Raw genomic sequence first — 27683 nt, forward strand, 5'->3', positions numbered from 1 at the left:
AAGAAAGCATTTAGAGAATTAAAGGAAGTAGGTAGTGAGGAGGCATTAAATAAATACAGAAAATTAAATAAATTCTGTAAAAAGCAAATCAAGGCAGCAAAGATTGAGACAGAGAGACTCATTGCCAGAGAGAGTAAAAATAATCCCAAAATATTCTTTAACTATATAAATAGTAAGAAACTAAAAAATGACAGTGTTGGCCCCCTTAAAAATAATCTGGGGGAAATGGTGGATGAGGATGAGGAAAAAGCCAATATGCTAAATGACTTTTTTTCATCAGTATTTACAAAAGAAAATCCCATGGCAGACAAAATGACTAGTGATAAAAATTCCCCATTAAATGTCACCTGCTTAACCCAGCAGGAAGTACAGCGGCGTCTAAAAATAACTAAAATTGACAAATCTCCGGGCCCGGATGGGATACACCCCCGAGTACTGCAGGAACTAAGTACAGTCATTGATAGACCATTATTTTTAATCTTTAAAGACTCCATAATAACAGGGTCTGTACCACAGGACTGGCGTATAGCAAATGTGGTGCCAATATTCAAAAAAGGGGCAAAAACTGAACTCGGTAATTATAGGCCAGTAAGCTTAACCTCTACTGTGGGTAAAATCCTGGAGGGCATTCTAAGGGATACTATACTGGAGTATCTGAAGAGGAATAACCTTATGACCCAGTATCAGCACGGGTTTACTAGGGACCGTTCATGTCAGACTAATTTGATCAGCTTCTATGAAGAGGTAAGTTCCGGACTGGACCAAGGGAACCCAGTGGACGTAGTGTATATGGACTTTTCCAAAGCTTTTGATACGGTGCCACACAAAAGGTTGTTACATAAAATGAGAGTAATGGGGATAGGGGAAAATATGTGTAAGTGGGTTGAGAGCTGGCTCAGGGATAGGAAACAAAGGGTGGTTATTAATGGAGCACACTCGGACTGGGTTGCGGTTAGCAGTGGGGTACCACAGGGGTCAGTATTGGGCCCTCTTCTTTTTAACATATTTATTAATGACCTTGTAGGGGGCATTCAGAGTAGAATTTCAATATTTGCAGATGACACTAAACTCTGCAGGGTAATCAATACAGGGGAGGACAATTTTATATTACAGGATGATTTATGTAAACTAGAAGCTTGGGCTGATAAATGGCAAATGAGCTTTAATGGGGATAAATGTAAGGTCATGCACTTGGGTAGAAGTAATAAGATGTATAACTATGTGCTTAATTCTAAAACTCTGGGCAAAACCGTCAATGAAAAAGACCTGGGTATATGGGTGGATGACAAACTCATATTCAGTGGCCAGTGTCAGGCAGCTGCTACAAAGGCAAATAAAATAATGGGATGTATTAAAAGAGGCATAGATGCTCATGAGGAGAACATAATTTTACCTCTATACAAGTCACTAGTGCGACCACACTTAGAATACTGTGCACAGTTCTGGTCTCCGGTGTATAAGAAAGACATAGCTTAACTGGAGCGGGTGCAGAGAAGAGCGACCAAGGTTATTAGAGGACTGGGGGGTCTGCAATACCAAGATAGGTTATTACACTTGGGGCTATTTAGTTTGGAAAAACGAAGACTAAGGGTTGATCTTATTTTAATGTATAAATATATGAGGGGACAGTACAAAGACCTTTCTGATGATCTTTTTAATCATAGACCGGTGACAGGGACAAGGGGGCATCCTCTACGTCTGGAGGAAAGAAGGTTTAAGCATAATAACAGACGCGGATTCTTTACTGTAAGAGCAGTGAGACTATGGAACTCTCTGCCGTATGATGTTGTAATGAGTGATTCATTAATTAAATTTAAGAGGGGACTGGATACCTTTCTGGAAAAGTATAATGTTACAGGGTATATACACTAGATTCCTTGATAAGGCGTTGATCCAGGGAACTAGTCTGATTGCCGTATGTGGAGTCGGGAAGGAATTTTTTTCCCCATGGTGGAGTTATTCTTTGCCACATGGGTTTTTTTTGCCTTCCTCTGGATCAACATGTTAGGGCATGTTAGGTTAGGCTATGGGTTGAACTAGATGGACTTACAGTCTTCCTTCAACCTTAATAACTATGTAACTATGATGAAGGGGTTTTTAATGTGACACCGCTAAACTCAGCTGCACTATCTACCCCTCCACAAGAGATGAAAGCTCAACTGAGTCTGGTCTACTGTGCTTACTGCATATTGTAATAGCTCCACCTTGAGATCAGACTGTTATTTTATGCCTCACGGTGAGTAATGTGGCTGTAAGATATTGTGGGGGAGTGTTCTGCTGTGTGCTTATTTATGATTGGTCAGCATCATACAGGCGGAAGAATTACATGCCTCCAGTGAAAAACTCCCTGATAACGCTCACTTGTACTTAGCTAAAACTAATTATCTAATAAACACTTTGCTAATATCTCCGCAACAGAGGGGCAAAAAAAATAAAGCACATTTTATGCTACTCTGCAGCCACTGTTCCATTATGTCCCACTCAACCTGAAAAATGTGAGGAAAGTTCCTCTTTAAGGCTACTTTCACACGTCTAGTAATCGTCTGTTAGAACACATCCAGCAGCAATCTGTTGACAAAAAAGTTTTGCAGCTATAAAAAAAAAAAAACAGGGTTTTTTTTTTTTGTCCCACTAAAAAAAATCCGCTTTCAGCTTGATCCATTTTTTTTTTTTTTTTTTAATACTGAAGTCTATAGAAAACGCATCACTTAATTAACCATCCGTTTTTCCTTCATTTGAAAATGATTAGTGATGAGCAAACATGCTCGGATAATGTGTTATCTGAGCATGCTTGGGTGCTTTCTTATTTTGGGCGTGTTCGTATATGTTCGAAGCCCTGTGTCTGCATGTTTTTCGGCAACACATGGGGATTCCCTAACAGGCAATGCCTGCATAGGTTGCGGCTATTTACTGCCGCAAAACACGCAGTCGCTGGGACTCTAATATACTATCCGAGCACGCCCAAGGTAATCAGAGAACACCCGAGCATGGCCGGATAACACATTATCCAAGTACGTTCTTTCATCATTAAAATTATCTTTTTTTGCTTAGTGGATCAGTTTCAAATGGAACAAAACTGATAGTTATTTAACGGATCTGTTTTCCATAGACTGTTAAAAAAAAAAAAAAAAAAAAAAAAATGCATATCCAGTTGAAATCAAATTTAGCCGGACAAAAAGTTGTATCTTCACTGCTGGATTCATTCTAACTGATTTGATCTGATGGAAGCGCTGTGGAATTAATGGCGCTATATAAGTGAGATAAAGAAATAGATTACTGGACATGTGAACAGAGCCGGGAATAAACCTTTCTCCATTTCCATTGTCATACTTCTCTGATTAGTTCTGCTATCCAGTGCTAGGGAGTGGAGGAAATATAAAGATGTCCTATGTCTAGTAAGTGGCTTATTTTTTATTTTATAATTCTCAAATATTCTAGTTGCTGTTATACAACCGCCTGAAATTGATAGTAAATAGCTCAGACTCTGTTCAGGCTAGATTCAATCTAGATTGTTATAGCGAAAATAAAAGTATCTTGTGACATACTTGGAGTCCGCAGTTGTGCAAATATGTGACAACATGTTATCTGTGTGACAAACAAGGGATCTGTGCAGACAGGTTGGATCTCATGCAGGTTTTGGCACCGATTTTGAACCTAACCACGAAATCTGCATCCCATACATCCACTTTAATATGGATCAGGAATTTTCACTGTGGATTATTTTTGCCTCTGTGGCGATAAACTGTCCATGGAAACAAGCAAAGTGCTATTTGTTTCCTACAGATTCTGCATAAAATAGCCCGTGAATGACAATGGGGCTAATCCTGGTGTTAATCCACATGGATGGATTTGCAGCAGACATCCAAAGGTCACCCTTGGACTCCTGCCAACTTGGTTTTTAATTCCTAGGGTAATGTAGCCTGCTGCGCTATTTAATACTACACACAATAGCAAATTTTGCTCCATTAAAGCGGACCTCTCGCCAGTATTTCTTAGAAACTGTGTGTTCCTGCACATACTTGCAGGAATGTAGCGAAAAACATAATGCCACGCGATCCCCGGGAGAGCCAGTGCCAGTACTGCTGGAACTCTGCCAGCACTGGCGGTAAGTATAATGGTGCAGCCAGATAGCCGTATAAATGGGACCGCAATACACAGACTGGCTGATGACTCTTCCAACCTGACTGCAAGAGCTTCATATATATCTATACAGCGATCAATCACAGGTGATGAGGACCGCCAGCCAATCTGTGCGTTGCTGTCTGCTTTTTTTATTACGACTGCGCACATAGTGTTGTTGTTTTACTGGGGGCAAACAGACATTAATTAGGGGTTGTCCAAGTAGTGGACAACACCTTTTAACTTTACAAAATACATATAATACTATATACTCTTTCTCCTACCTCTAACATTTATTTTGGTCCTCTTGTTTTCTTTCAGGTAGCCTCTGCCCTGTGGTGGTATTATGTCTCTAAAGGAGTCGAATACTTTGATACAGTGTTTTTCATTCTGAGAAAAAAGTTTAATCAGATCAGTTTTCTGCATGTATATCATCACTGTACAATGTTTACCTTGTGGTGGATTGGAATCAAATGGGTCGCTGGGGGACAATGTAAGTATCCATTTTATTCTCTTACATTTTTCCTTGTTTTAGTTGGGTATGTTTATTATCCGAGGTGGTGACTATTGATTCGCACGACCCAGTTCACCAACCCGGTCAGTAATTTGTGACCACTGAAAGGGAGTCCTGAGAATCACATTCTGGCATCCGCAGCTCTTCTTCTGATTAAGCAACTTGGTGCGACATCATCATTGCAGCTTGACACACATGTGATGTCACACAAGGTCAGCTAATCAAAAGACGAGCTGCGGATGCCTGAAGATAGGAGGTGTTTCTCCCGTCCAGAAATAACCGACCTAGCTGCTAGGCTGGGTCCTGAAAATCAGTCTGCACCGATTCCCTTATATTTGGCATATTTATTATTTGGGGTGTTTACGTGAAATATTATACTTAATTATCTGAATGTGATTGAGGTTTCACCCATGTAAGGGGCAATATACCCTGCTCAAAAAAAAAATAAAGGGAATACTAAAATTCCACATCCTAGATATCACTGAGATATTCCAGTTGTAATCTTTATTCATTACATAGTGGAATGTGTTGAGAACAATAAAACCTAAAAACGATCAACATAAATCACCACTAATATTCCACCGAGGTCTGGAGTTGGAATGATGCTCAAAATCAGTGGAAAATTAAGTTACAGGCTGATCCAACTTCAGTGGAAATTCAGCAACACAAGAAATGATGCTCAGTAGTGTGTGTGGCCTCCACGTGCCTGTGTGACCTCCATACAACGCCTGGGCATGCTCCTGATGATGCGGCGGATGGTCTCGTGAGGGATCTCCTCCCAGACCTGGACTAAAGCATCCGCCAACTCCTGGACAGTCTGTGGTGCAACGAGACGTTGGTGGATGGTGCAAGACATGGTGTCCCAGATGTGTTCAATCGGATTCAGGTCTGCGGAATGGGTCTACCAGTCCATAGCTTCAGTGCCTTCATCTTGCAGGAACTGCTGACACATTCCAGCCACATGAGGTCTGACATTGTCCTGGATTAGGAGGAACCCAGGGCCAACCGCACCAGCATATGGTCTCACAAGGTGTCTGAGGATCTCATCTCGGTACCTAAAGACAGTCAGGCTACCTCTGGTGAGCACATGGAGGACTGTGTGGCCCTCCAAAGAAATGCCACCCCACACCATTACTGACCCACTGCCAAACCCGTCTGTAATACTATTGTAGGAACTCAAGGATTCTGATAGCATGGGGCAATGAACAGACAGAGACGGGTTTCTTTAGTGCAAATAGTGTATTTGTACAACAGCAATGACACCCAAAACAATATACTGATAACCCACAGTGTCCTGAAATGAAACGAGTCCTTGAAATATATACAGCAAATCGGCGGAGTTCTTAAGGCAGAGAACTCAGCAAGGTGAGTGTGATAGAGGTGACGTGGTGCAGATCCAAACACTGTCGGCACAGAAAGAGTCAAATCCAGGTATGAAGTAAACACAGGGAAGTCCAGAACAAGTCCACAAGTTCATCCCAGGTGTGATTGAACACGGGTAAGTCCAGAAACTAGTTCACAAGTTGATCCCAGATGTGGCATAAACACAGGTAAGTTCAGAAACAGGTTCACCTTAAAGTATTATACTGGTGTTGTTTCCAAAAGCTCCCACCGGGGGGAGTAAATGAAGGATTAAATAGCAACACACAGTCCCGAAACAAAGTTCCAAAAACACAGTTCTTACCAGAAGCAGTGAACCGAGTGTTAAGTTCCAAGTCAACAGACTAGTGATAACATAGAGAGTGTAGCTTACATATGCAGGAAATGTCTGGACCCAGAGGTAGAGACACACTCAGAACCAGCAGCTGAGCTGAAGGAGAACAGAATCAGAATACTCCAGCAAAAAGAGGCTGACACCTGACCCGGGTTTTAAACAAATGAACAGGAAGTAGGGCAGACAAAAACAGCAAACTCCATCTTAACAAAGGGCAAAATCATTCACAAGGTGACTTAGAAAACCCGGAATAATGACACCGTCATGCTGAAGGATGTTGCAGGCAGCAGATCGCTCTCCACTGTGTCTCCAGACTCTGTCATGTCTGTCACATGTGCTCAGTGTGAACCTGCTTTCATCTGTGAAGAGCACAGGGCGCCATTGGCGAATTTGCCAATCCTGGTGTTCTGTGGCAAATGCCAAGCGTCCTGCATGGTGTTGGGCTGTGAGCACAACCCCCATCTGTGGATGTCGGGAACTCAGACCATCCTCATGGAGTCGGGTTCTAACCGTTTTGCGCAGAAACATGCATATTTGTGACCTGCTGGAGGTTATTTTGCAGGGCTCTGGCAGTGCTCCTCCTGTTCCTCCTTGCTCAAAGGCTGAGGTAGTGGTCCTGCTGCTGGGTTGTTGTCCTCCTACGGCCCCTCCACCTCTCCTGGTGCACTGGCCTGTCTCCTGGTAGTGCCTCCAGCCTCTGGACAGTATGCTGACAGACACAGCAAACCTTCTTGCCACAGCTCGCATTGGTGTGCCATCCTGGATGAGCTGCACTACCTGAGCCACTTGTGTGGGTTGTAGAGTCCGTCTCATGCTACCACGAGTGTGAAAGCACAACCAACATTCAAGTAACCAAAACATTAGCCAGAAATCCTTGGTACTAAGATGTGGTCTGTGGTCCCCACATGCAGAACCACTCCTTTGTGTGTCTTGATGATTGCCAATAATTTCCATCTGTTGTCTATTCCATTTGCAAAACCGCATGTGAAATTGATTGTCAAACAGTGTTTCTTCCTAAGTGGACAGTTTGATTTCACAGAAGTTTGATTTACTTTGAGTTATATTCTGCGGTTTAAGTGTGCCCTGTATTTTTTGAGCAGTGTGTGTATATATATTTTTTTGCTTATTATCTGGGAGGCCATTTGTCTGCTGGTCAGGGAAGCGTGCATACACACACTGGTGATGTTCCTATTTTTTGCTGCATATTTCCTGTGTTTTTCCTTGCTTCGTTCTTATCAGGTACATTTGGGCATGCTGATAAAGATTAGTGCATAAAAAAAATAACTACTTGAGATTTTTGCACCAAAAAACAAAAGCACAGAAAAACCTGATACCTGTGTTTTTTTCTGCAGTTTTGTACTTATTGCTTTTTATGGGAGAAAAAATGCTGAATGAAGTGCCATGCTGTTTGCAAAAACGCAGCAGGTTTCAATATCAGTCAGGGAAAACCCCAATGTGTGTGCGTGAGTTTTCTGAAAGCTCATAGACTTTGCTGCTACTGTAAAACACAGCTTAAAATTTGCATAAAACAGCAGCAAAAGCATGTGAACATAGTCTAAGAAGCCAAATCCTCACCACTAATTATACACCATGCAAAATTAAAAATGTCACTCGATGTATGAATCTTTCCTTTGTCGTCTGACTCCAGGGAAAAACATTAATGTAGGAAGAAAAAGAGTCAATCATGTTGCTAAACTATAGTTTCCTGCAGCCAGAGAAAGGCCTGTGCTGCTTATAATCCCTTCTGTAGTAACTGTCTCCCCAGTGTGCGCCAACAAAATAGGAGATTCTTACGAGTGACGCCCGCTCCGTCTAAGAAGCATTGGCCGATACATCTGTGTTTGGCATCCAGCTGTAGAGTTACACCTGCCGGTTTAAAAGGAACATGTCAGGCAGCTCATGCTACACAAACCGCGGGCAGCATGAATCCGAGCCAGGCTCAGGTGTATTTCTCTCCACAACACTCCAGCATTTCAGAGAAAACCTAGTTAGAAGACCCGGCTTCACGTTCCGCTACTGGTGATGTGGGGGTCTCCATGTGTACACATAGATCAGCCAATCACCTGTAGATGTGAGGGGGTGAAGCTGGCAGGAGGTGAGTGCCGGCCTAGTTACTTCTCTGCTTGTGTTCCCCTGCTGGATCTTCTAACTGTAACTTCTCTGGAAGGCGTTCAGAGCAAAACATACCTGGCATAATCGTGCAACCAAGATTTGATCAGTGACTCACCTGACAGATTCCCTTAAACATTGTGACCATCTTATGCGCTTTGCCATGACAGTTGTGTATACAGATTGAACATTATCTTTGGTCCATTTGTCCTAATCTCTTTTTTATAAGTGTATTTGGCGGTAATAAGATATACCCGAGCATGGTGAGCATATACTTGACACTGTGTTTAAAGTGAACTTGTCACAGGTTTGGCCGAGAAGAGACCTTTAAGGGCTTATAGAATGCTGTATGTCAGTCCTGAAAGGTGATGGCCGTATCTTATGTCGGCCAAACCTGGTGACAAGTTCACTATAAGATAAATGCACCAGTCCATTACTTCAGGAGTAGCTAAATAGCCGTAAATCTTGTGTTCAGAGTTTGTCATGTAACTATTATGTGCTGTGTCTTAATGAGGTGACGTGATTGTACTTTTACATGACTTTGTGGTCTCTGATACATTTTTGTGTCTTATTACCTTCCAGCCTTCTTTGGTGCACATATGAACGCCTTGATCCATGTTGTGATGTACTTGTATTATGGCTTAGCTGCCTGTGGTCCGCATCTTCAGAAGTATCTCTGGTGGAAACGATACTTGACAATTTTACAACTGGTAAAATATAAATTATTCATTTAAAAAAAAATCTGTAAAAGGATATTCCGTTAGTATTGGAAACTTGTCTGTAGGTTTTCTACCTCTAAGCTTGGACTACTGATTTCTACTAGAGGTTTCTAACTTTAACCTCTCAGGATTTTTTATTATTGGTAACTGCCTTATGTATAAAAGGAGGTTTTTATACCTGCATAAATTGCCATGGTGGCCATACCATTTCTCCAAGTCTGCTCCAGCAGTGCTACAGTGCTACGTTAGAGTTGGTCCAACTCCATTCACTGGACTTGGTACTCAGCCACCCAGACAGGAGCCCTGAGAACCACTTATTACCTGATTATCCAGCCTGGCGCAACGTCATCATTGCGGCTTGATGCAGATGTGACGTGGTTACAGGCCAGCTAATAAAGAGCCATGGACTCCGTCAGGTAAAAGGTGCTTATCAGGACGCCCGGCCAGCAAAAACAGATTACTGATTTGACCAATGGACTAGGTCTTGCAAAACTACTTATATTATACTGTCCCTAATAAGGGGACCATCACAAAAAGATGGACATCACCTTGAACTCATAAGTGCAAGAAAGGTTACCACTGTTCAGATGAATATGGGAGTTGTGGGTTTTAATATGTACAATCATGGTCGAAAGTATTGGCACCCATGAAATTGTTCTAGAAAATGAAGTATTTTTCCTAGAAAGTTATTACAGTTACACATGTTTTGTTACACAGTTTTATTTCCTTCGCATGTATTGGAACAGCACAAAAATACAGACAAAAGGCAAATTGGACATCATTTCACACAACCCCCCCCCCCCCCCCCTCCCAAAATGGGCCTGATAAAATTGTTGGCACCCTCCACTTAAGTTGGTTGCACACCCTTTGGAATAGATAACTGCAATCAATTGCTTCCTATGAAGATCAACTAGCTTCTTACACCTCTCAACTGGTATTTTGGACCACTCTTCTATTGCAAACTGCTCCAGGTCTCTCATATTTGAAGGGTGCTTTCTCCGAACAGTAATTTTAAGATCTCTTCATAGGTGTTCAATGGGATTTAGATCCAGACTCATTGATGCCCACTTCAGAACTCTCCATCACTTTGTTTCCATCCATTTCTAGGTGCTTCTTGAAGTATGATTGGGGGTCATTGTTCTGCTGGAAGACACCTTGAGCTAGGATGCAAACCCAGCTTTCTGACTCTGGGCACTATGCGAACTTCAGATTTCTAGATGCCTGAAACACAATCAAGGCACCCGCTGCCAGAGGCAGCAAACAACCCCAAACCATCTTTGAACCTACATCATATTTCACTGTGGCTACTGTGTTCTTTTTTTTGTAGGCCTTATTCCATTTTGGGTAAACAATAGAATTATGTGCTTTAACAAAAAGCTCTATCTTGATCTCACCTGTCCACAAGACGCTTTCCCAGATGGATTTTGGCATACTCGCATACATTTTCGCATACTGCAGTCTAGAATTTTTTATGTCTGTGTCAGCAGTGGGGTCCTCCTGGGCCTCATGCCATAGCGTTTCTTTTCATTCAAATGTAGGCTGATTATTCACGCTAAAGGTACCGTCACACTCAGCGACATAGACAACGAGCCGATCGCTGCAGCGTCGCTGTTTAGGTCGCTGGGGAGCTGTCACACAGACAGCTCTCTCCAGCGACCAACGATCAGGGGAACGACTTCGGCATCGTTGAAACTGTCTTCAACGATGCCGAAGTCCCCCTGCAGCACCAGGGTAACCAGGGTAAATATCGGGTTACTAAGCGCAGGGCTGCGCTTAGTAACCCGATATTTACCCTGGTTACCATTGTAAAAGTAAAAAAAAAAAGCACTACATACAGTACTCACCTTCTGATGTCTGTCACATCCCCCGGCGTCCACAGGGTTACGCGCTGCTGCTCAGAGCTTCCTGCACTGACTGAGCGCCGGCAGTAAAGTAGAGCACAGCGGTGACGTCACCGCTGTGCTCTGCTTTATGGCCGGCGCTGACACAGTCAGTGCAGGAAGTTCTCGGCAGCAGCTCGTAACCATGTGGACGCCGGGGGACGTGACAGACATCAGAAGGTGAGTATGTAGTGTTTTTTTTTTTTTTTTACTTTTACAATGGTAACCAGGGTAAATATCGGGTTACTAATCGCGGCCCTGCACTTAGTAACCCGATGTTTACCCTGGTTACAAGTGAACACATCGCTGGATCGGCGTCACACACGCCGATCCAGCGATGACAGCGGGTGATCAAGCGACGAAATAAAGTTCTGGGCTTCTAGCTCCGACCAGCGATATCACAGCGGGATCCAGATCGCTGCTGCGTGTCAAACACAACGAGATCGCTATCCAGGACGCTGCAACGTCACGGATCGTCGTCGTTCTCGCTGCAAAGTCGCTTAGTGTGAAGGTACCTTTACACAAGGCAAAGATTGAGTCAACTTATCCCGTTTTTATCTTTATCCTGGTGTGGTTTTCTTATTGTCGACACCTGTTATTTGATACGAGTGAGTTTGAACTACCATCACAAGCTTGAAACAAAGTTGTTTACCCGCAATTTTGGAAAGGTGCCAACAATTTTGTCAGGACCTTATTGGGATTTTGTGTAACTTTGTTTAATTTGCATATTTTTCTCTTGTGTGTAGTTGCAGTACACTCAAAGGAAATAAACGTGTATAACAAAACATATATGATTGCAATAATTACCGAACTTCATTTTCTGGAACAATTTAAAGGGAGCCAACACTTTCGGCCATGACTGTATGAGAACTAATAGAATTGGTTGTCAATTTTCATAATGTAAATGTATGATCGCTAGGAGCCCCACCAATCCCGAGAAGGAAGGTCCCATATGTACCCTGTGAAGACTAAAGGTACCGTCACATTTAGCGACGCTGCAGCGATCTAGACAACGATGCCGATCGCTGCAGCGTCGCTGTTTCGTCGTTGTGTGGTCGCTGGAGAGCTGTCACACAGACATCTCTCCAGCGACCAACGATGCCGGTCCCCGGGTAACCAGGGTAAACATCAGGTTACTAAGCGCAGGGCCGCGCTTAGTAACCCGATGTTTACCCTGGTTACCAGTGCTAATGTAAAAAAAAAAAAACACTACATACTTACATTCCGGTGTCTGTCCCCCAGTGCTTTCCTGCACTGACTGTGAGCGCCGGCCGGAAAGCACAGCGGTGACGTCACCGCTGTAATCTGCTTTACGGCTGGCCGGCGCTGACAGTGCAGGAAAGCACAGCGCCGGGGGACAGACACCGGAATGTAAGTATGTAGTGTTTGGGTTTTTTTACATTTACACTGGTAACCAGGGTAAACATCGGGTTACTAAGTGCGGCCCTGCGCTTAGTAACCCGATGTTTACCCTGGTTACCAGTGAAGACATCGCTGAATCGGCGTCACACACACACCGATTCAGCGATGTCTGCGGGAGTCCAGCGACGAAATAAAGTTCTGGACTTTCTGCTCCGACCAACGATGGCACAGCAGGATCCTGATCGCTGCTGCATGTCAAACTCAACAATATCGCTAGCCAGGACGCTGCAACGTCACAGATCGCTAGCGATATCGTTCAGTGTGAAGGTACCTTAAATGCGTGATCACAAGTGATCATACATTTATCACCTGTGCTGTGATTAGGTCATAAATGTTGTTTGCAGATTCCCTTTCAATGGGTTATCCTGTCAGCAGGCTTTTGCTTTGTAATCTGAGGACTGCATGAAGTAGGGGTTAAAACACAGATTTCAACAATGCCTAAATCTACATTGATTGATTGTTTTAGCACCAGTAGCTTATCATTGTTGTCACTAGCTGGTCCTGTGAGCAAATTTTGGTGTCCATTTTCTCCTGCAGTCCTTGTCAAAAAAGGAAAGAAATTGGAGCTAAAACAAAATTTTTGTGGGAAAAATACGGTGTATTTATATATTTTCATTTTCACAGTTCAACTTTGTAAAATTTTGTGAAGCACACGTGGGTTCAAGGTGCTCACCACTCATCTAGATAAATTCATTAAGGGGTCTAGTTTTCAAGATGGGGTTACTTGTGGGGGATTTCCACTGTTTACGCACATCAGGGGTTCTCAAAACGCGGCATGACACCCTCAGACCATTCCATCAAAATCTGTGTTACAAAATGTCACTCCTTCCTTTCTGAGCCCTGCTGTGTGCCAAAACGGTAGTTTTCCCCCACATATAGGGTATCGGCATACTCAGGAGAAATTGCACAACAAATTTTGGGGTCAATTTCCTCCTGTTACCCTTGTGAAAATGCAAACTTGAGGGCTAAAAGAACATTTTTTTGAGGGAAAAAATGTGATTTTTATTTTCTCGGCTCAACGTTATAAACATCTGTGAAACACATATGGGTTCAAGGTACTCACTACACATCTAGATAAGTTCCCTGAAGCGTCTAGTTTCCAAAATGTTCCTAAACAGTGGAAACCCCTCACAAGTGGCACCATCAGAGGTTCTGTAGAGGCAATATGGTGTCTGCTAATTATATTCCAGCCAATTTTACATTTGAAAAGTCAAATGGGCGCTCCTTCGTTTCTGAACCCTGCCATGCATCTAAGCAGTAGTTTCTCCTACGCCTCATTGGGGGACACAGGACCATGGGTGTTATGCTGCTGCCACTAGGAGGACACTAAGTAATACAGAAAGAATAGCTCCTCCCCTGCAGTATACACCCTCCTGCTGGCTCCAAGTGAACCAGTTCTTGCTTAGTGTCTGTAGGAGGCACTTGGGTCTGCTTTCAGACCCCACCGTTTTTATTTTTATTCTATTTTTCCCTTAACGGAGCGAATGGGGGCGACGGACTCTTTCCAGGTTCCGATCTCCCCCGAACCATCAACAGGCAAGAACGCGGAGCATCCCTCCCCGTAACCTTTCCTGCACTGTTGGATGCCAGCCCTGAGCTCACTTTACGGGCGACGGTTCCTTCGCGTTCCGATCTCCCCCCTCCATAGAAGGCACCTACATGGAGTAGCCCTCCATTTACCTCTCCTGGAGCCAGGTGCATAGCCAGACATGATGTTTATGGTGTCCATGCAGCCCCCCACTGCATCACCACTGTTAAAGCGGATGATGTAAGGAGGAAGAAGCTCTACACCCCCTCCCTGACTATGGCGACGGTGGATTGAGCACCGGCCCACCGCATCTACTGTGAGTACACCTGCGGGGCCGAGGTGCTGGGGGGTCCTGGTCCCTGGGATAAGGGAGGTCTGCAGATACCTTAAAGCCCGGGTCCATGCGTCATGTCGCAGAAATAGCGGTAGCAGCGCTACAGGCCGCAACCGCAAGCTTAAAATTTAGCCCCCGGCTTTTCCCTCTTCCAGGCCGGAACGTTGACTCCGCCCACCGGCAGTTACCGCCACCCACTCTCTGGCACTTCTCGTTCTTCGAGAAACACCTTCTCTTCCTGATCTCGGCAGCTGTCTTTTGACACCACACAGGCTGATGCTGCAGCGCTGCTCCAGCGTTTTGAATCACAGCTTCAGGGAGCGATTTCTGTGGACATTGCGGACCTCCCCCAGGGACTCAAGACACAGGAACTGGGAAAGCTGCAGAAACATAGCTTAACCCTTCCCCTGCTAGTAAGTGCTCTCCTCAAGGCTACACTGTCTCAATCAAAGCCTAACAAAAAGTCTGGGAAAACCCACACTGTTTTTTGCTGCTTGTACCTCTTGTAAGATATCTCTACCCCGGGGTCACAATACTGAGTTATGCTCAGCTTGTGAACCGGTGACTGCTCAGGAACCACCTGTTACTGATACCGAACCTAGTGAGCCTAGTCCCCCTGAGTGGGCTACCTCCCTTACCCGGTCTATGGCATCCCTGGCCAAAGCGTTAGACTCGTTCCGAGACCCTTCCTCTAACAAGGGCACTCTTACGGACAACGCTTCCGATGATCAGAACCCCTTGTACACAAGGGGTCGTACCTTTACCAAGGAGCTCTCCCTCTTCCAGGAAAAGGACTCATGCCTTGTCCCCAGACCATCACCGGGTATCAGGTTCTGAGAGTTCCATTTCTTGCTCCCCTTCCCTTGGCTAGTAGAGAACCTGTCTCAGAGGACGATTCTGACACATCCCTAGATCAGGAATTTCAACACGATCAGGAGACTCTCGGCTCTCTCATTGAGTCAGTAAACAAGGTCCTGAAGCTAGATGAGGAACCTTTATCTAAAACGGATTATGCTGTGTCCTTTAAAAGGCCTTTGGCCAGAGGACCAAGCGGGCTCACAGAGTGTTCGCCAATCATCCCGAATTTAAGGAAATCGTTGAATCTCATAGGATGCGTCCAGATAAACGCTTCACAGGGCAAAAGCCCATGGAGTCAAAATATCCCTTTGCTCCTGATCTAAGAAAAGATTGGTCACAGTCTCCTCTGGTAGATCCTCCAGTATCGCGCCTAGCTACTAAATCTATTTTATCCTCAGAGGGCGCCTCGATTAAAAACCCCACCGATCGTCAGATCGACAATATGGCTCGTTCAGCCTTTGAAGCCTCAGCAGCGGCACTCTTTCCATCTTTTGCTACTACGTGGGTGGCTAAGGCTATGACCCATTGGGCTGAGGTCTTGTCTTCAGCTGCTCTGAATACCAATCTTCCCCCCGAGGTAGCAGACCTTGCTACTCAGATAGCCAGAGCTGGGGATTTTCTAGTCACCGCGTCTCTGGATGCCGCTGACTGCGCTTCTCAAGCAGCAGCAAACGCCATTACCATTCGGAGGTCCTTATGGCTCAGGGACTGGCGTGCGGATTCTGCTTCCAAAAAGTAATTTACTTTTTTACCATATCAGAGCGGTCGCCTTTTTGGCGAAAAACTCGATCAATTAATTTCCGACGCCACTGGAGGGATGAGTAAATTTCTCCCACAACAGAGACCCTTTCGGAACCAGCAACAGCAGGCTCGGTCTCGATTTTTTTTTTTTTTTTGTTTGTTTTTTTTTGTTACAACTCAAATTGGTCCTCTACTTCCACATCTTCCGGACCCAACCGGGCACAGCATAGGGATAGAGGTCCCCAGACTTCTTACAAACCTTCCCCTTCATGGAGAGGCAGGCCTAGGCAGTCAGGATCCAAGGGGTCCAGACCGGGCAGATCTCCCACTCAATGACTCCCGGTGGTATCCGGGGGACACCCTCAAAGTAGGCGGCCACCTGCTTTCCTTCAGCGACGCGTTCCTCTCGGTCATTCACGACGAATGGGTCCGCGACCTAGTGTCCTCCAGATACAAGATAGAATTTTTCTGTCTTCTCCTAGGGCAGAGGCATCAGAGTTCTTCCAAGCCATAAGCTCTCTAAAAGAAGATTATTGGTTATTATCCCAGTCCCTCAGAGCGAAAGGTTTCAAGGTTTTTATTCAAGCCTGTTCATTGTTCCAAAGAAGGACGGTACAGTACGGCCCATACTGGACTTAAAACTGCTGAACAAGTTCGTCAGGATACGACGGTTCCCAATGGAATTGCTTCGTTCTGTCATCGCCTCCATGGAAAAAGGAGAGTTCCTGGCATCTATAGACATCCAGGACGCGTACCTTCACATTCCAATTTTCCCCTCTCACCAGAGGTTCCTTCGCTTCGCAGTTTAGGAACAACACTTCCAATTTGTTGCTTTGCCCTTCGGCCTCGCCACCGCTCCCAGGGTATTCACCAAGGTCATGGCGGCCGCCGTAGCCATCCTTCACACCCGAGGAGTGGTGGTGCTACCGTATCTAGACGATATCCTTATCAAAGGCCCCTATTTCCGCACCTGCAAGGAGGCCGTGAACATCACAATGGATTCTCTTTCTCGCCTGGGTTGGAAGATAAACTTCAAAAAATCTTCCCCAGTACCGGCTCAGCGAATTTCCTTTCTAGGAATGATACTGGATTCGTCACAGGGGTTGGTGCTTCTTCCCACGAAAAAGATCTCAGCCTTACAGCGGGAAGCTCAGAAGCTCTCTCAACCTCGCACTCACTCTCTTCGCTTCAGTATGAGAGTCCTCGGCAGGATGGTAGCAGCTATGGAGGCGGTTCCATTTGCCCAATTACACCTCCGTCCCTTACAGCATGCCCTCCTGGCTGTTTGGGACAGGAACCCGTCCCCCCTCGACCTTCGGTTCTTTCTTCCCCAGCGAGTCAGTCTCTTAGGTGGTGGACATTGAAGTCCTCCCTGAATCAAGGGAAGTCTTTTCTTCCAGTACATTGGCTAGTTGTGACAACAGATGCCAGTCTTCTAGGCTAGGGAACGGTGTTCCTACATCACACTGCTCAGGGCCGCTGGTCACTTCAGGAATCGCGCCTTCCGATTAACATCTTAGAAATTCGGGCAATCAGGTTAGCTCTTCTCCAGTTCCACCCCTTCCTGGCGGGTCGTCCCATCAGGATTCAGTCCGACAATGCCACTGCAGTGGCATACATCAACCGACAGGGGGGAACCCGCAGCATGTGAGCCATAAGCGAGGTAGGATACATTCTCTATTGGGCCAAGGAAAACCGCTCAATGATTTCTGCGATTCACATCCCGGGAGTGGATAATTGGGAGGCAGATTTCCTCAGTCGTCAAAGCCTCGACTCCGGGGAGTGGTCTCTCCATCCAGAGATCTTCCACCAGATCTGCTGTCGTTGGGGAACTCCGGACGTGGATCTGATGGCCTCACGGCTAAATTCCCAAGTTCCCGACTTCATAGCTCGGTCCCACGATCCAACAGCCATCGGGGCAGATGCGCTCGTACTCCCGTGGCATCATTTTCGGCTTCTGTACATATTTCCCCCCGCTCCCCTTACTGCCAAGAGTCATCAAGAAGATCAGAGCAGAGCGAGTACCAGTAATCCTGATTGCACCAGATTGGCCGCGCCGGGCGTGGTACGCGGAACTAGTTCAACTAGTCGCCGATGTTCCCTGGCAATTACCGAATCGCGCAGACCTGCTATCACAGGGCCCCATTTACCACCAGAACTCAGAGGCCCTGTGTTTGACGGCATGGCCGTTGAGTCCCTGGGCTCTAACCCAGGCAGGTTTCTCCCCGGAAGTCATCTCTAGCATGAGCAGCGCTAGAAAGCCTACATTTATGCGTATTTATCATCGCTCTTGGAAGACCTTCTTTTCCTGGTGCAACGACCAGGGACGTTCTCTTGAATTTTCCATTCCATCCTCGTATCTTTACAAACCAGTTTGAACTTAGGTCTCGCCCTTAGTTCTCTCAAAGGTCAGATTTCAGCCCTATCTGTTCTTTTCCAATGCAGGATTGCCAACAGATTACAAGTGAAGACGTTCATTCAGGGAGTCTCCCATAAGGTGCCGCTCTATAAGATGCCGTTGGAACCATTGGGACCTTAATCTGGTCCTCGGAGTCTTGCAAGAAGCTCCTTTCGAACCTCTGCAGGAGGTTTCCCTGTCCTTTCTTTCATGGAAGGTTGCCTATCTGGTTGCAGTCACGTCCATTAGACGAGTCTCAGAGCTGGCGGCTTTGTCCTGTCATGTTCCGTTCCTGAATTTTCATCAGGATAAGGTGGTTTTGAGAACATCCCCGTCCTTTTTGCCAAAAGTTGTCTCATCCTTCCATCCCAATCAGGAGATTGTTTTACCGTCACTCTGTCCGGCACCAGTACATCGCTTCAAGAAGGCCCTCCACACACTGGATTTAGTGAGAGCTCTCAAGAGGTACGTCTCGCGGACGGCATCCTTCCGCAGGTCAGATGCCCTGCTTGTGCTCCCGGAAGGGGTTTCCCGTTTCCAAGGCGACGATAGCCAAATGGATAAATTCAGCTATTCAGGAGTCCTACCGAGTCAGAGGTCATCCTGTCCCAGCAGGGATTAAGGCTCATTCCACTCGGTCAGTGGGTGCGTCTTGGGCCATCTGGCACCAAGCTTCGGCAGCACAAGATTGCTGAGCTGCGACCTCTTCCAGTCTGCGTATGTTTACAAAACATTACCATATTCATTCTCAGGCCTTGGCAGATGCGACCGTTGGCAGACTAATTTTGCAGGCGGCTGTGCCGCATCTGTAACCTGTGGGTACAAGGAGCAATTACAGTTGATTGTTCCCCACCCAGGGACTGCTTTAGGACGTCCCATGGTTCTGTGTCCCCCAATGAGGCGTAGGAGAAACAGGGATATTTGTGTACTCACGGTAAAATCCTTTTCTCCGAGCCAATCATTGGGGGACAGAGCACCCACCCTGTTAGCCTAACAGCTTTGGTTTTCTGTGTTGGCTTGATTTTGACATAGTTCATCCTGGTTAAATGTTAAGCTCCTACTGCTTTGTTACCAAACTGATTCACTTGGAGCCAGCAGGAGGGTGTATACTGCAGGGGAGGAGCTATTCTTTCTGTATTACTTAGTGTCCTCCTAGCGGCAGCAGCATAACTCCCATGGTCCTGTGTCCCCCAATGATTGGCTCGGAGAAAAGGATTTTACGGTGAGTACGCAAAAATCCCTGCTTTCCCCTACATATGGGGTATCTCCATGCTCAGGAGAAATTGCACAACAAGTTTTGGGGTCCATTTTCTCCTGTTACCATTGTGAAGATAAAGTTGGCTTTACATTTTTGTGAAAAAAGTTACATGTTCATTTTTTTTTTCTTTTTTGCAACATGTTTCTAAATTTGTCAATTTAATTTTTTCCACAAATAAAAATAAGTCATATTGAAGAAATGTTACCACTATCATGAAATACAATATGTCAAGAGAAAAAAAACAGTCTCAGAATCAGTGGGATCCGTTGAAGTGTTCCAGAGTTATATCCTCATAAATTAACAGTGGTCAGAATTGTAAAATTTGGATTGGTTGTGAAGGTGAAAACAGGCTTGGGGGATGAAGGGATTAAGGTAGAAGAAAATATTTTGATTTATCACATAGTTATTAGACAGCATATTGCAGAAATATGACCACACAGAGCAATTCAGAAGTATGACTGCTATGCAATTACTATTGGTCACCCATCTAATGGTTCTTTGGTTTTGGTTTCTAGGTCCAGTTCCACGTCACTATTGGTCACACTGCCTTGTCTCTCTATATTGATTGTCCCTTCCCCAAATGGATGCATTGGGCGCTGATTGTATATGCCATCACCTTCATTTTTCTATTTGCAAATTTCTACTACCGGACATACAAAACACCGAAAGGATCAGCACGAAGCGGAAAGCATGTCCAACATGGAAAGTCTGCAGTAAATGGAAAGTCTATGGTGAACGGAAAATCCGTGATAAATGGAAAGTCTATGGCGAATGCAAAGTCAGTGGTGAATGGAGGAGCGGTTACTAATGGTGCTGTGCTCAAGCATGAGAACCACAAAGCGGGAGTAGAGCATGGAAGGAAAAGGAGGAAGGGTAAAGCAAAGCGAGAGTGATTACCCCACGCCTTATCCTTTGGTGATCTGAGGGAGCCGTCCCCATTAGTATACAGTTGATCCAGCTCTATAAAGCTGTTTAGGTTCATGTATTATTTTCTTTTTATTTGGCGGTGCTTGATATGTCCCTAATTTATTCTTTCCAGCCTGCCGTGAACAAGCGAGCACGGCTCTATTTTTCCGGTTTCTCTGCAGGGAGGGATTCCCGCCTCTGTTGGCTTGTGCACAGCGAGGGAGTTCTTACTGAATAATATGTTGTAGCAGCAAGGAGGATCCTATAACCAGTAATTCAGATGATTAAGGAGGAGGCAGAAACCGCTGCAAGAGAAATGAACTAAAGGGATCATTCTATTCTTGCGTTAAGCATGTCAAAATATTATGGCGCATTCTCCGTGTTTAGCTGTGAGAATATTATTATGTTTAATTGCTCCTAGAATACAAAAAAAACCGCCCGAGCCTGCAATTTATCTGGAGGAGATATCAGAAAGAGCCACACAATGGCTCAAATCCCCTTTTTCTAAATCCTCTATCTGAATTACACTGGTTTGGTAAGTGCATGCTCAGCCAGTACCCAGACTCATAGGGAAATAAATAGGCAATTTCTCCCTAACGTTTTCTGAAATATATAGGGGGTGGTGGCATATAATATCTTGACTTTAAAAAGCAACTTCACACTCCCATTCCGCTCTCCCCAATTACTGCTTGGGTGACTAAAAAGTATGTTAAAGGGGTTTTCCACTTGCACTCCCCACCCTGGGTCTCTGTTTCCGAGGCAGAGTTGACATCGCGTCTAGAGTGCGCATTACCTCTGTAGCCAATCACTGAGCTCAGGAACTCACGCTATCTCCTTCAGCTCAGCGAGCAAGTGGCTACAGCAGTCTTGTGCGCTGCCAGCGTAATGTTACCGCTGCAGCCAACGCACTGTTACTTCAGCAGCGGAGGGGAGCTAATGCCGGACCTGGGGAAGGTTGGGGCTGCTCTGTTTGCTTTAGAGCGTTTCCTGAAAGTGGAATCCCTTTAAGGCTACTTTCACAATTCCGTCCGTACGGTGCCGTCGCAAACCGTCGGCCCGACGGACGTTGTGGTAAATGCAGCACAACGTGGGCAGCGGATGCAGTTTTACAACGCATCCGCTGCCCATTGTGAGTTCCAGGGCGGAGGGGGCAGAGTTTCGGCCGCGCATGCGCGGTCAAAAATGGCGGACCCGTTGCACAGAAAAACGTTACATTGAACTTTTTTTGTGCGTCGCGGCCGCCAAAACACGACGCATCCGTTGCACAACGGATGCGACGTGTGGCCATACGTCGCAATGCGTCGCTAATGCAAGTCTATGGAGAAAAAACGCATCCTGCGGGGCAACTTTGCAGGATGCGTTTTTTCTCCAAAACCACGCATTGCGACGTAGGCCATAAGACGTAAGTGTGAAAGTAGCCTAAGGTCATAGACATGAGGTACGGTGGTTATTGAACAGCTTTCTTAACTCCCCCCTATACATATGAGCGCTCAACTGAGCAGTCTTGTGTTTTCAAATGGATAAAGAGGATAAAGCTGTTGCCAGACACCTCTGGCAGTGGCTTATCTCACATTTCAATCAAGTGTCAGGTGTGATTCTTCTTTGGACTGTGTGATTCTTCTTTTTCCTGTCTTGGGCTCCTGTCCAGTGATCATGAGTTAGGACAGATCCAGCAGCAATCCATTAGCAAAAAAGTTGTGCAGAGGCAACTTTTTTTTGTCCAGCTAAAAAAACTGATTTCAACTGAATCTGTTTTTTTAACATTGAAATCTATGGAAAACCGATGCGTTAATCAGCCATCTGTTTTTCTTTCATTTGAAATGGATCTGTTTTTTGCTTACTGGATAAGTTTCAAATGAAAAGAAAACTGGTGACTATATTTATCTGATCAGCTTTCCATAGACTTCAATGTTAAAAAAAAAACCAAATAACAGATCCAGTTGAAATATAGACTGCTCAAAAAAATAAAGGGAACACTAAAATCCCACATCCTAAATATCACTGAATGAAATATTCCAGTTGTAAATCTTTATTCATTACATAGTGGAATGTGTTGAGAACAATAAAACCTAAAAATGATCAACTTAAATCACAACTAATATCCCACAGAGGTCTGGAGTTGGAATGATGCTCAAAATCAAAGTGGAAAATGAAGTTACAGGCTGATCCAACTTCAGTGGAAATGCCTCAAGACAAGGAAATGATGCTCAGTAGTGTGTGGCCTCCACGTGCCTGTATGCCCTCCCTACAATGCCTGGGCATGCTCCTGATGAGGCGGCGGATGGTCTCGTGAGGGATCTCCTCCCAGACCTGGACTAAAGCATCTGCCAACTCCTGGACAGTCTGTGGTGCAACGTGATGTTGGTGGATGGTGCGAGACATGATGTCCCAGATGTGTTCAATCGGATTCAGGTCTGGGGAACGGGCAGGCCAGTCCATAGCTTAAATGCCTTCATCTTGTAGGACCTGCTGACACACTCCAGCCTATGAGGTCTGGCATTGTCCTGCATTAGGAGGAACCCAGGGCCAACCACACCAACATATGGTGTCACAAGGGGTCTGAGGATCTTATCTCGGTACCTAATGACAGTCAGGCTACCTCTGGCGAGCACATGGAGAGCAGTGCGGCCCTCCAAAGAAATGCCACCCCACACCATTACTGACCCTCTGTCAAACCGGTCATGCTGAAGGATGTTGCAGGCAGCAGATCGCTCTCCAGGGCATCTCCAGACTGTGTCACGTCTGTCACATGTGCTCAGTGTGAACCTGCTTTAATCTGTGAAGAGCACAGGGCGCCAGTGGTGAATTTGCCAATCCTGGTGTTCTGTAGCAAATGCCAAGCGTCCTGCACAGTGTTGGGCTGTGAGCACAACCCCCATCTGTGGACGTCTGTCACTCGGACCATCCTCATGGAGTCAGTTTCTAACCATTTGTGCAGACACATGCACATTTGTGGCCTGCTGGAGGTCATTTTGCAGGGCTCTGGCTGTGCTCCTCCTGTTCCTCCTTGCACAAAGGCTGAGATAGTGGTCCTGCTGCTGGGTTGTTGCCTTCGTACGGCCCCCTCCACCTTTCCTGGTGTAGTGGCCTGTCTCCTGGTAGCGCCTCTGGATACTACGCTGTCAGACACAGCAAACCACCTTGCCACAGCTCGCATTGATGTGCCATCCTGGATGAGCTCCACTACCTGAGCCACTTGGGTGGGTTGTAGAGTCCGTCTCGTGCTACCACGAGTGTGAAAGCACAATCAACATTCAAAAGTGATCAAAACATCAGCCAGAAAGCATTAGTACTGAGATGTGGTCTGTGGTCCCCACCTGTAGAACCACTCCTTTATTGAGTGTGTCGTGATAATTGCCAATAATTTCCATCTGTTGTCTATTCCATTCAATTGCACAACAGCATGTGAAATTGATTGTCAAACAGTGTTGATTCCTAAGTGGACAGTTTGATTTCACAGAAGTTTGATTTACTTGGAGTTATGTTCTGTTGTTTAAGTGTTCCCTTTATTTTTTTGAGCAATGTAGATATATTTTTTTAGCTGATTGCTACTGGATCCGTTGCAACTGATTACTGGACATGTGAACAGAGCCTTAGTCTGTCGAGGGAGAGTTGGGAGACCTCTGTACACATCAGTTGGTCAGCTGGTCCCACTGTCATCTGTGGTTTCGGACCATTTTCATCCAATATATATTAGCTTATAGCATTTTGTTTTTTGCCTTAGACTACACAATACACAAGAACTGGTGCTATGCCGGGGCAGTAATTGTAAGCAAATCGTTTCCCTGGTACTCCTTAACTGGGCTGGTCATCTTCCATTAGAAATGCTACTATAATTATTGGTCATAAAATGGTGACACTTCTTTTCATTTTTGTTACGATTTTGAATCCCAAATAGTCTAGGAATCTTCTGGGCCAGAGTGAGTTTGGCCTAGACGCATGGCGGCTCCTTATTCACTGGACAGATACACTTGCTTGTAATTTGTAAGCCAATCTAGTACTGCAACAGCCCTGCTTGATAACTTGTACTACTAGTAAGCTGCCCAGGTAGATGACCGAATACATAAACATGGGTCTTCAAAGAAACACTCAGAATGTGACCTAGTAAATAGAAAATGCTGGAGAGGAGGTCAGTTTTTGGCCCCTAAAGGCCACTGTGATTATTTTTTTTCTTCTTTTTGCTGCTTGACTTTTTTCTTTCACTGGAAGATGTGAATTTTGTGAGTTGAACATGAGTTGTGCAATTTAATATCCCGTTTTTGGAATCGGCCTTTTGCCCAATATCAGCGATACTATACCTAGTTTTGATATGCGGCATCATTAGCAATCTCCTACAGCGCCCATTCTTCAGTAATTTTGCCTCAGGCTGATGGCTGTTTTACACCACTTTTTTAGTCTAGCTTTTGTATTTCTATTTAATACAAAACTATTACACCTTTTTCTATAAGCGTACACAGACTAGTGCAAAATAATTTTCATTTTTGCCTGTATGTTGGCGCACCATAAGCTTTGCAATTCTGCCATTACTGATGTGAAGAAGGTCTTTCTACATCTTCGTTCACAGATTGGTTACGTCACTTTTTTTTGTTGCTTTTATGTATTGTGAAATCTTCGTGATTTACGTTGGTTTGAGCACATTATCTGGCACAGTCTGTACACATCGCTTTGATACGACTGCCTACATTTCATATAGAGCTACTGTCTTATGCGGTATAAGGACCATGCCTCCCAGATAACACTGTATTATGCGTGTGGTTTGGTTCTGACTAATGAGGTGTCAGATTCGAGACCAATGCTCATTTCTCTCCGCGTGCGTTGTGGTGCAGAAGGGGGCATAATGCATGTTTGCCATAGACGCCCAAGAACAGAATACCTCCATAGATGGATATTGTCGGATATTGCTTGCAAAAACCCATACTTTTGCATTTTACTGCTTAGTAAAACAAGCAGCTGTTCTTTAGATAGTAACATAGTAACATAGTTATTAAGGTTGAAGGAAGACTGTAAGTCCATCTAGTTCAACCCATAGCCTAACCTAACATGCCCTAACATGTTGAACCAGAGGAAGGCAAAAAAAAAACGTGGCAAAGAGTAAGCTCCACATTGGGGGAAAAAATTCCTTCCCGACTCCACATACGGCAATCAGACTAGTTCCCTGGATCAACGCCCTATCAAGGAATCTAGTATATATACCCTGTAACATTATACTTTTCAAGAAAGGTATCCAGTCCCCTCTTAAATTTAAGTAATGAATCACTCATTACAACATCATACGGCAGAGAGTTCCATAGTCTCACTGCTCTTACAGTAAAGAATCCGCGTCTGTTATTATGCTTTAACCTTCTTTCCTCCAGACGTAGAGGATGCCCCCTTGTCCCTGTCTCAGGTCTATGATTAAGAAGATCATCAGTAAGGTCTTTGTACTGTCCCCTCATATATTTATACATTAACATAAGATCACCCCTTAGTCTTTGTTTTTCCAAACTAAATAGCCCCAAGTGTAATAACCTATCTTGGTATTGCAGACCCCCCAGTCCTCTAATAACCTTGGTCGCTCTTCTCTGCACCCGCTCCAGTTCAGCTATGTCTTTCTTATACACCGGAAACCAGAACTGTGCACAGTATTCTAAGTGTGGTCGAACTAGTGACTTGTATAGAGGTAAAATTATGTTCTCCTCATGAGCATCTATGCCTCTTTGAATGCATCCCATTATTTTATTTGCCTTTGTAGCAGCTGCCTGACACTGGCCACTAAATGTGAGTTTGTCATCCACCCATACTCCCAGGTCTTTTTCATTGACGGTTTTGCCCAGAGTTTTAGAATTAAGCACATAGTTATACATCTTATTACTTCTTGAATAGTAGTTTAAAGTAAATGCACACTGGCGCTACACTAATTAAAAAAAAGAAAAGGGGGAACAATCTAAAAACCTGAGCTGCTGGTGAAGGAACAGGGTCTGTGTAAAGCCCTGCTGGTAATAAAACACAAAGGTGTAAAGTATATAAAAGCTATCACCTGCGCTGTAAAAGTGAAAGTGAAACTAAACACATGACAAATTGCTGCTTGCACTAAAGGAAAAAGAACAGAGGTATGCAAATACACAAGTCCGAGAACAATACAGCAGTGCCAGTCACAATGGGGACCTTCACTATGTCTCAAACAGAGAGATACTTAGCACACACGCACTTACTGAGTAGATCTGTAGTGATGATTCAGCGTGGCTACACTTGCTTCCAAGGAGTGTTCAGTTGCAGCGGGTGAAAGCCCTCACACTACCTCCCAGCTGCACGTCTTTGCTGGACCGACTACTGCTGTATTGTTCTCGGACTTGTGTATTTGCATACCTCTGTTCTTTTTCCTTTAGTGCAAGCAGCAATTTGTCATGTGTTTAGTTTCACTTTCACTTTTACAGCGCAGGTGATAGCTTTTATATACTTTACATCTTATTACTTCTACCCAAGTGCATGACCTAACATTTATCCCCATGAAAGCTCATTTGCCATTTATCAGCCCAAGCTTCTAGTTTATATAAATCATCCTTTAATATAAGTGTCCTCCTCTGTATTGATTACCTTGCAGAGTTTAGTGTCATCTGCAAATATTGAAATTGTACTCTGTATGCCCCCTACAAGGTCATTAATAAATATGTTAAAAAGAAGAGGGCCCAGTACTGACCCCTGTGGTACCCCACTGCTAACCGCGACCCAGTCCGAGTGTGCTCCATTAATAACCACCCTTTGTTTCCTATCCCCGATAACTTTTTTTTCTTTTGTTTACAGCTTGTTACCTAGGAGACCAGCCACCTGTTATCTAGCTTGTAAGCACTGTACTGAAGCTGGCCAACGGCAAACTCCAGCCATCCTGATCAGCTTCAAAGCTCTGCTTACAAGCTCAGAAGAAAAGCTTGTTACACTGAGCATGTTCAGCTGTCCAGCAGCAATGGTCAGTTTCCAATACAATCAGCTGTAAACAAAAGGAAATTGTTGATATCTCAAGGTCAGCTGAAAATTTTAATACGCAGAGAATTGCAAAATTGCTGGTCTACAAGCACTATCTAACAATAACCCTTTAAAGGCAATCTGTCAGCAGGCTTTTGTGAACTCATCCGTGAGCAGCATAATGTAGGGAAAGATCTTGATTCCACAATGTATCACAACTGCTGCACCCAGCAAACTATCAGTT

General features: G+C 44.8%; 1 protein-coding gene and 1 long non-coding RNA gene across 2 annotated transcripts in view; one reads left to right on the plus strand and one right to left on the minus strand.

The window, feature by feature from the left end:
• ELOVL4 (ELOVL fatty acid elongase 4) overlaps positions 1-20926 on the plus strand; it is a 42555-nt gene extending 21629 nt beyond the window's left edge. Inside the window, exons 4-6 of the mRNA XM_077289833.1 lie at positions 4441-4612; positions 9039-9166; positions 20110-20926. Coding sequence (XP_077145948.1) covers positions 4441-4612; positions 9039-9166; positions 20110-20487 — 678 coding nt within the window. The 3' untranslated portion in view covers positions 20488-20926. The remainder of the gene's footprint in view (positions 1-4440; positions 4613-9038; positions 9167-20109) is intronic.
• Positions 4403-26815, minus strand: LOC143807856 (uncharacterized). The gene is made up of 3 exons (XR_013221821.1): positions 26692-26815; positions 9032-9132; positions 4403-4509 (listed from the first exon to the last, which is right to left on the minus strand). It is a non-coding gene; the product is annotated as an uncharacterized LOC143807856 (long non-coding RNA).
• Positions 26816-27683: the final 868 nt, after the last annotated feature.

This window comes from Ranitomeya variabilis, chromosome 2 (assembly GCF_051348905.1).
Source record: "Ranitomeya variabilis isolate aRanVar5 chromosome 2, aRanVar5.hap1, whole genome shotgun sequence".
NCBI lineage: Eukaryota > Metazoa > Chordata > Amphibia > Anura > Dendrobatidae > Ranitomeya > Ranitomeya variabilis.